The sequence below is a fragment of the Cibotium barometz genome, chromosome 3 (assembly GCF_041138505.1).
Source record: "Cibotium barometz isolate CiBa-2024 chromosome 3, ASM4113850v1, whole genome shotgun sequence".
In the NCBI taxonomy this organism is placed as follows: Eukaryota; Viridiplantae; Streptophyta; class Polypodiopsida; order Cyatheales; family Cibotiaceae; genus Cibotium; species Cibotium barometz.
Window position 1 is genome coordinate 24,543,595 of NC_141048.1, and position 8,955 is coordinate 24,552,549.

The 8,955-nt window shown below is 39.8% G+C and overlaps 1 protein-coding gene across 1 annotated transcript; it reads left to right on the forward strand.

Annotated features, from left to right (window-relative positions):
* The first annotated feature begins 515 nt into the window (after positions 1-515).
* Positions 516-2,697, forward strand: LOC147639865 (F-box/kelch-repeat protein SKIP20-like). The gene has a single exon (XM_086822611.1). The coding sequence runs from the start codon at positions 836-838 to the stop codon at positions 2,060-2,062; it is 1,227 nt and encodes a 408-aa protein (XP_086678737.1). The 5' UTR covers positions 516-835; the 3' UTR covers positions 2,063-2,697.
* Positions 2,698-8,955: the final 6,258 nt, after the last annotated feature.

Consider the following 8,955-nt stretch of genomic DNA (forward strand, 5'->3'; position numbering starts at 1 on the left):
TGTGTGACGTGTTGTAGTTTGAAGGATGGGAATCCACGTCAGCGTGCTGACCAGCTCTTTTGCGTTCCCATCATTGCTTGATCGTTATTCCAAGGTCGAACCTTTGGGGAAATTTTGACCCATTACGCGCCAGCAATTTTTATTTATTTAGCGTCAAGGTTGGAGATTTGGAAGAGAACAAATATTTGACCATGAAATAAAGTCAATCGAGATAGCCAATTATGTAATATATATATATATATATATACATATATATATACATATATACATATATATATATATATATATACACTAGGCTGGATGCATCATTGCTTAGTTCAAGTTGTTCCCTTTCTACGTTACAATCGTGCCTTGGTTGAGAGGAAGTCTTGGATTCAAGATTGGATCAGGTAATTTCTCACGTTTTTTTTACGATGCCAGTTCCAAACACACGAGGGATGTGTCTTCTCTGAGTTCTCTCTCCCTCTCTCTATGTCTAGAAGCGTGATGAAGCTTCTGAATTGCCATTTATTTCTCTCTCATTATTTGTACTCTCCAAGCTTTCACCCTATCTTACCTATTGCTCTAGTTCTCTTGCTTCTCAAGCTACTGCTGCACGTTTTCATTACGGGACCCATATATCATAATCTCCAGCTCATATATAAATACACAACAGGAAATCGCCTGGAACTAACTACATCGTAGAGTAACCTCCCCCATAGCTTCCTCTCTTTGACCCACTTCCTTCAAATTGCATTATAGCTTGCCAAACACACAGAAAGTGTAAACTGTTTCTGAGAGAGCTGTCGCCTGGCATTACCTTCAACCGGAGCCTTACTTACACAAGATCAACTTGATGGTCTTGACTGATCTTGCCATATCTGATGAGCTTTTGCCAGGGCTTCCCAATAGTGTTGTTCTTGGAAACCTGCTACCTAGAATTCCCTGGCACTCACGGCCTGTTTTGAGGGCGGTTTCTAAGAGTTGGTACGCAGCTTTATCAAATCCAGATTCGTATACCACTGCATCTGGCAAAGCAACTTCACTTAGTGGCCTTCTCCTTGTCCACCAACACATGCAAGGCAAAAACCATGGTCGTTTTGCTCGGGCAAAATCAATGAAATCCATTACACCATTTGAAGTACCTCCTCATGCTTTGTCCATGTATGAGGAAGATACCAAGCAATGGAGGCTTCTTCCCCCTATTGAAAGCGTGGCTCCTATGAGGATTTTGCATGATTGTGGGATTGCTTCTACAGGTGGAAAAGTGTATGTAATGGGGGGATATGATGTATCAACAGGGAAGGCGAGCGCGGAGGTGTTTGTGCTGGACATAGGAGGGGGGAAGTGGGCATGGGAGAGGTGCAAATCCATGAGTTTTGCAAGGTGTGGTTTCCAAAGCAGGGCAGATGGGGGCAAAATCTATGTGGTGGGGGGGCAGTCACGTGAAGGGGAGCCAGACCCAGAGGCATATGACATAGAGAAAAATGAATGGGAGGTCTTGCCAAGGGTACTAAGGCAAGATAACATAGAATGGGCATTGGTGGTATATAATGGGCTAGCCATGGTGAATGGTTCATTGATAGCACATGGGTATTGGGAGTCTCAAACAGGCAATGCGATGAGGTTCTACAGACGCTATGATGAAAGAGAGAGAAGATGGAGGGGGCTTTACAGCACTAATAATAATTCACCATGGGGGAGATGGAAGATATGCAGTGATGTGGTGGAAGGGGTGTATGATATGAGAGATGGGTTGCTGGTGAGATTCAATGTGGATGGTGGGGGAGGCAGATGGGAAGCCATGGATGGTATGAGGGTGTGTGAGAATGCATGGGCTGTGGTGGTTGCAGAGGAGGGCGGGGAGGGTGCCCAACTTGTGGCCGCCATATCCACATGCGCCCATACCCTGGTTGTGGGCGCCCAAAATAGGGTGGTCTATACCACGCTTTGCAAAGGAGACGCCCGCTTGCTGTCGCTTTGGAAGGGCCAAATCGATCAAACGGCCATGAGTGTGGGCTGGACCAAAATCGATCTTCCCGGAGGCCTCTACCTGTGCTCTGGCATGTGTGCGTTTGAATGAAGTACTGCGATTTTTTTTGCACAGCAGTTTTCTGCAGTTGTATATATATGTTCTCTTACATACATGCACATTCTTTGGCTGTATAACAATAATCTGATTAATTCTTTATTGGGGTGTGACTTTCCAAAATGCATTTGCAGCTCCACAGTTCCCTCTAAATTGTTTTGCTATGTCTTCATTAGTTTTGGGCACAACAGGATGAAGTGGCGCTTACTTTCAACCATGTGATTTGGGTCGGACGTAAGTAACCGAGTGCGAAGGAAGAGGGATGGAGACGCAACAAAGAAGGTTGATCAAACTTATTCGTTGTCTTCCCACGACCGAGTTGCAAGTTGCACAAGCAATCAATAGTGGGCGCCCATTATTTTCTTAGAGGGTTTTCCCACGGCCTAGTTGCAAGTTGCACAATCAACCAATAGTGGGCGCCCAGTTGCAAGTTGCATGCTTAAAGTTTTGCATTCCTTGTGACCAAGTTTGAGAAAAACCAACTCTGTTGTTTTTGGCATAGTTGGGAAAGCCTGGCTTAAAAGTTAGGAAAGCCCACTTAACATTGGTGTGGAAAGATGCTCGGTTTAACGACCGGTGCCCGATAGAGCAGACACATTAAGGACTCTTCAAAGTTGGCATTGAAGCTGCAAACCACCATTAACAATAAGATGGAATTCTTTTTAAGATTGCTTACCTTTCTTTGGTATTGTTTGGTTATAATCTAATGATAATAGATGTGTCGGACCAAGTAACAATAGTTTGTACCATAGAGTAATTTCTCTTGTGCTAATGTGGTCGACAATTGAACATTTGATTGTTGCATAAGTAGTTCGATGCATAGCATTTGGTATGTTCTGTTTTGCGTGTCTAAAACAATGGCAATAATAAATGGATATTTTGATGGCACTTTTATGAGAGTGTAATCCAACAGGTTATCAAGGAGTGATACCATTGCAACAATGGGAATTTGCATTAATAATATAAATATTTGGGTGGAAGTTGTTTAGGGGGCTAATGGAGCTTAAAGACAAGTGTTCAAATGTGACCGACTCTCAAAATTCAAATGTGCCCAACTCTCTAAATTCACGGGGCTAAAAGAGCTTAAAGACAAGTGTTCAAATGTGACCAAGTCTCGAAATTCAAATGAGCCCAACTCTCTAAATTCAAATGTGCCAAACTCTCTAAAATTTGATGGAGATGGAAAAAAAAAGGGTGAATAAATAGAAGCTTAAACTAAACTAAAGGCTTGACCAAATGTAAAAGCATAACGTGGATGCAACAAACATGTGTAGCTTAATTGGGTGCGAAAGGATAAGTTGAACCCAAGACTTGACCAAGACCATCAACATTAACAAAACGACATGAGGAGGGCAAAGAAAGAGCATAAGCAGCAAGAACATGGGAAACAATAATTTATTAGCAGCTAGTGCTAAAACCTTTCAAGCATTCATGGCAACTTTGGGAGGGACATCATCACATTGTCCATGAGATTGCATCTCCAAGGGGAAGCTTTGGATGCACATACACACATGCATTCATGGAATTTCCCCTTTGAATGTGAATGTAAATCTATAATTATTATATAAGAAAAAGAAGAAGAAGACAACACAATAAAATCATGAGCAAACTTGTTGAAGGGCCATAGTTATAGGACATTTGGGTTTTGATCAAGATTTGCATGCTTATAGAATTTCTTGATGGTGTTCAAAAGATGCCAAATTATGTCCATATGAAAAAGTGTAGCGAAAATCTCTTTTTGAATACAAGCAAGAGTGTGAATTGGCAAACGGCTAAAGTTTATAGTCCCTTAAGGTAATATGTAACAACAACCAAAGATCCAAGGTGATCTAGAGTTTATTGAAAGTGCATAAGAACTCCCCCTCTACTTCAATTCTGATAATCAAGAGCATAAGACATTTGAGTGTACCAAGAAGGCTCTTTGTTCAAGCCTTAATTGAGAGCTAAAGTATTGTAGAAGATCCTACTATAGAGGAGTTCTCAAAAGAAGAAGGTATACCTAAAATCTTTTCTATGTGTGTATTTGTTGCTATTAAATTGGGCAAAGCACATCACAACCTACTATAATCATCGTAAAGTATTCTAGAAGAGCCTACTATAGAGGAGTTCTCAATTGAGGCTATTTGTTCAGGCCTCAATTGAGAGCTAAAGTATTGTAGAAGAGCCTACTATAGAGGATTTCTCAAAAGAATAAGGTATGCCTAAAATATTTTTATGTGTGTATTTGTTTGCTATTAAATTGGGTAAAAGGAAAAATATTAAGGCTTTTGATTAATTTGGATAGTAGTCATTGCTTTATATTGATAACCTAAATATGAGGATTGATGAAAGATCTAGAAATCTAGTAGAAATGTCTAGTGGAAAGAAGAAAATCACTAAGGGGAGAAATCATAAACTGTTGGATACCCTAAATATGAGGATTGATGAAAGATCTAGAAATCTAGTAGAAATGTCTAGTGGAAAGAAGAAATTTACTAAGGGAGAAATCAACTATTGGAGGTGCAAATCTCACATGGGTAGTGAGGATTTGCAAAGTAATCTCACGTGCAAAGGCAATGTGGAAGATGAAGGCAAATTAGGACCTTCCTTAGCATGCCATAACCTTTGCAAGAAGCCAATGCAGATGTGTGTACCTCTAGGGGTTCTAGCAGCTCTAGAACTTGCACACAGGAGGGTACATGTAACCAACCATCAATTTCTTCATTGGTGTGTGAACCATGACACATCATGGGCGGTGTCGCAACTCTAGGTTTCCAAGATCAAGTCCCTAGATTTTAAATTTGGAAATGTTTAGTTGAGAGTGACTTTCATATTTTGAATTTGGGAAAATTATGATGCAAATCTAGGTATGGATTGGATATCTAAGAAGAGTGCTCGTTGTTGTTGCGATTTCTCATAGATTTTATCAAGTCTAAAATTAAGACATGAGAATAAGTTTGAACTTAACAAATCCTTAGCAAGTTATGCAAGGGTTTAGGAAGGGAAAAACGTGAACTTTTATAACACAAGTAAGAGGGTGAAAGCATGGATTGGTGGTACCACTATTCTCCTTCTCTTGGGTTTTCTCAAGTGGTTTTTATGGGTAGACTTCTTGTGGAGGGAAAAGATTTACTCTGAGTGAATTAGTCACGTAGAAGGGAAAGAACTCCAAGTTTTAACTTCATGGTTTAAAGGTTGGGGAAATAACGCAATCATATTTAGGTGCGAATTCACCAAACTTGCAAAAAGTATTTTCAAACGTCACTGCACTCCATTGCCTTTCTCAACTCTGCCTTAGTAGACTCCATCCTTGTTTCGCCTCATTGCAGCAAAAGGATACACCATACCCCTTCGCTCTATTGTGGGATGCCAACCTAGCTCTATAGGTACCAGAGCTCTCTCTCTCTCTCTCTCTCTCTCTCTCTCTCTCTCTCTCATGCTTTTTGTTTTGCACAAAAAACTCATTGCTCTCCCTCTCCCTCCTCTACCCCCTTTCTTTATGGCAGCAAGCCACCATAAGCATTTCCTAGTCATTTTGGAGCTGTGCAACCCTTGCCCACTTATATCTCTACATCTCTCTCTCTCTCTCTCTCTCTCTCTCTCATGCTTTTTGTTTTGCACAAAAAACTCATTGCTCTCCCTCTCCCTCCTCTACCCCCTTTCTTTATGGCCCCTTGCCCACTTACATCTCTCTCTCTCTCTCTCTCTCTCTCTCTCTCTCTCTCTCTCTCTCTCTCTCATGCTTTTTGTTTTGCACAAAAAACTCATTGCTCTCCCTCTCCCTCCTCTACCCCCTTTCTTTATGGCCCCTTGCCCACTTACATCTCTCTCTCTCTCTCTCTCTCTCTCTCTCATGCTTTTTGTTTTGCACAAAAAACTCATTGCTCTCCCTCTCCCTCCTCTACCCCCTTTCTTTATGGCCCCTTACCCACTTACATCTCTCTCTCTCTCTCTCTCTCTCTCTCTCTCTCTCTCTCTCTCTCTCTCTCTCTCTCTCTCTCTCTCTCTCTCCCTCTCTAGTACATGCCTATTGCTCATTTCTTTGTTGAATGTGCATGATACTCATGTGTTTCTTTATGTGCAGGCATGATGAAGACACCTCCCCAAAGGTGTGCCCACAAAAACCTACAAGACGGTTTTTCGAATGATCCGCCCACAATGAAATCTTTGTCAAAGTGCTCTGTCAAAGGTGAACCCTGCACACTAAATTGTTTTCTTTGGTCTCGTTGTTCATGTAGCATTAGTGTTTGCCAGTGAGGCATGTGGCTGCAATTTAAGACGCAAGTCTTTGTGCATATGGAGTGGTCCAAAAGCATTTTTGGACAAAGAAATGCCAGTGCTCTCACGATTCTATATGACAAAGGAGGACCTAGATGCGGAGTCTGGGCTTATCTTGGAACGGAAATGTCCATCACAGTTGTTGGTTGATGACCTTCCTAAAGTGGAGTGGCTCTATCAGTATTCAAGTTACCCTTCTAGAACTCCTAGCTTTATGTCCACATGCTGCGGGAGGAATTTCAATCCGAGTGCCACTTACTATATCTAAAGGTGTACCATGCAAGCCCCTAATAATGAAATCACTATAAAGGTTGCTCGTTGCTTTGTATATGAGAGATGCAAAGGGCTCAAAGTGACCCAGACAAGCATTGGATTGCTTGGGCAAAGTTTTGAGAAAACGTGTTGCGGAAGTGTAGGAGGCCTCGAGAGGAAGATGAAAAATTGGAGAAAAGCAAATGGCATGTGCAATGTTGAAGAAAGGTATAGCATCAGAGTTGGCAAGGTGGCAAGAGGCCTATCTAAAAAGAGAGATAGGTTGCTGAGGGGGGGCTGAAGGAGCTTCTCGTCCTACTACAAAAATCTTAGCTGAGATGGAGTCTTTGAAAAGGCAACTTGCAGGCTTGAAGATACAGTTATGCTAGATGTCGTAGAGATTCAAAAAATTGAATTCTGCCATATGGGCATGCAGTTCTATGGGGTTGATGGAGACATTGTCGGCCATAATGGATGACTTATCAACACAGAAGGTTGTTGTGAGTTACTATAGGTAGAAGAATTAAAAGTAATTTTGAAATACTTGATTTATATGTTTATGAAAGTAATTTGAGTATTTTTGCAAGTGTTTTGACTACTTTTGCAAGTACTTTGAGCACTTTTAGAAATTTTTATGAGTACTTTTGCAAGTATTTTTGCAAGTACTTTTACAAGAACTTTGAGTACTTGAGGAGGAGTACTTCTGCAAGCTCGTAGAGAACATTTGCAAATAATGTGAGTTCTTTTACAAGTGCTTCGAGTACTTTTTCAAGAACTTTGATAGCTTTTAAAGGCACTTTGAGTATTTTTGCAAGTGCTTTAAGTACTTTTGCAAGTTCTTTAAAAACTTTAGCAAGTACAGTAAGTACTTTTGCAAGAACTTTGAGTACTTTTGCTTTGAATACTTTTGCAAGTGCTTCGATTAATTTTTCAAGTACTTTGATAACATTTAAAGGCACTTTGAATACTTTTGCAAGTTCTTTAAGTACTTTAGCAAGTTCTTTAAATAAGTACTATAAGTAAACTAGGAAGTACTTTGAGTTTAGTGGATGTATGTTGTGTACCTCTGCAAATTTAAGTACCTTTACTTAAGTGCTTTTTTGTGAGTACTTCTGCAAGTCTTGTTACTAAACGGTTTCCCACTCCTTTCACCACTTCAAAGAGATTGTCAATGACACTCCTTTTTGGACCACCAAACCATGCTTGCACCCAAGAATATTTGTAAGTATAGAAAGAGAAAAAAAAGAATAAGCATCATGATCGACTATGATCCACATAAACATCATCATGAAGAACATGTGTGTCATCAATCAAGGTGATAAAATAAATCTACTCCTTCCTCCCTATTCACTGCCAAACACATGGAGGGTCTTCAAAATATATATATCCCATATCAACATCAAACAATATAAACACATAAAAGAATAAATGTACAATATCCACATTCCAGTAGCATAGAAAAGTCGATACTCTGCTACTGCAACATATAATCCATAAGCATATGTGTATAAAAGAGAATATGAAAATATCCATAACGATCTGCATGTCTTGTTACCCATCAGAGGCAGCAAGCTAAATATATCTCCTGTGAATGTCTGTAAATCCACTTCTACATGGATAGGTAAATCAGCCCCATCATGCCTCATAAAATAATTGGATATTATCTCCATCACATGGAAAAATCCATTAACATGGTTTCCATCATGCATAAAAACATCATGAATATTATCATGGATCACCATAGCATAATAAAAAATAATATGATGAAACAACATCATCATGGGTATTAGCATCAACATGATGATCAAGAGAGCAAAAATTGCATAATCCCTACATCACCATCATCATGATAAAAAGAATCATCACAAGTAAGTATATCATCCATGCATAATAATGCATTATCCATTAAAAAACCATCAACATGATAAGCATGAAAATCAATATCATGAGAATCTGGAGAACCATCAAATAAGATCACATTAATGTGGTCATCACCATCATGCATAATAGGCTCATCACAAGTAAGTACATCATCCATGCACAATAATGCATGATCCATAAAAAAAACCATCAACATGAAAATCAATATCATGAGAATCTGGAGAACCATCAAATAATATCACATCAATGTGGTCATCACCATCATGCATAATAGACTCAATAGATGGAACATCCAAATTTGGATCATGAACATCATGTGCAGTAGACTCAATGTGAGTCTCCACACTTGCATGAAGAACTGGACCACCATAAATAAAATCAAAGAGACTCATCATATCTGCTTTAATACTAGCAAGGACTAGCTCCTCTGGATCATCAATAATCTGAATGCGATCATCATCCACCATATCACTATGGATCACCGCATCATGTGTAAA

Excerpts from the sequence above, each read along its gene's own strand:
- LOC147639865 (XM_086822611.1), top strand. The coding sequence starts at position 836 with ATGGTCTTGACTGATCTTGCCATATCTGATGAGCTTTTGCCAGGGCTT.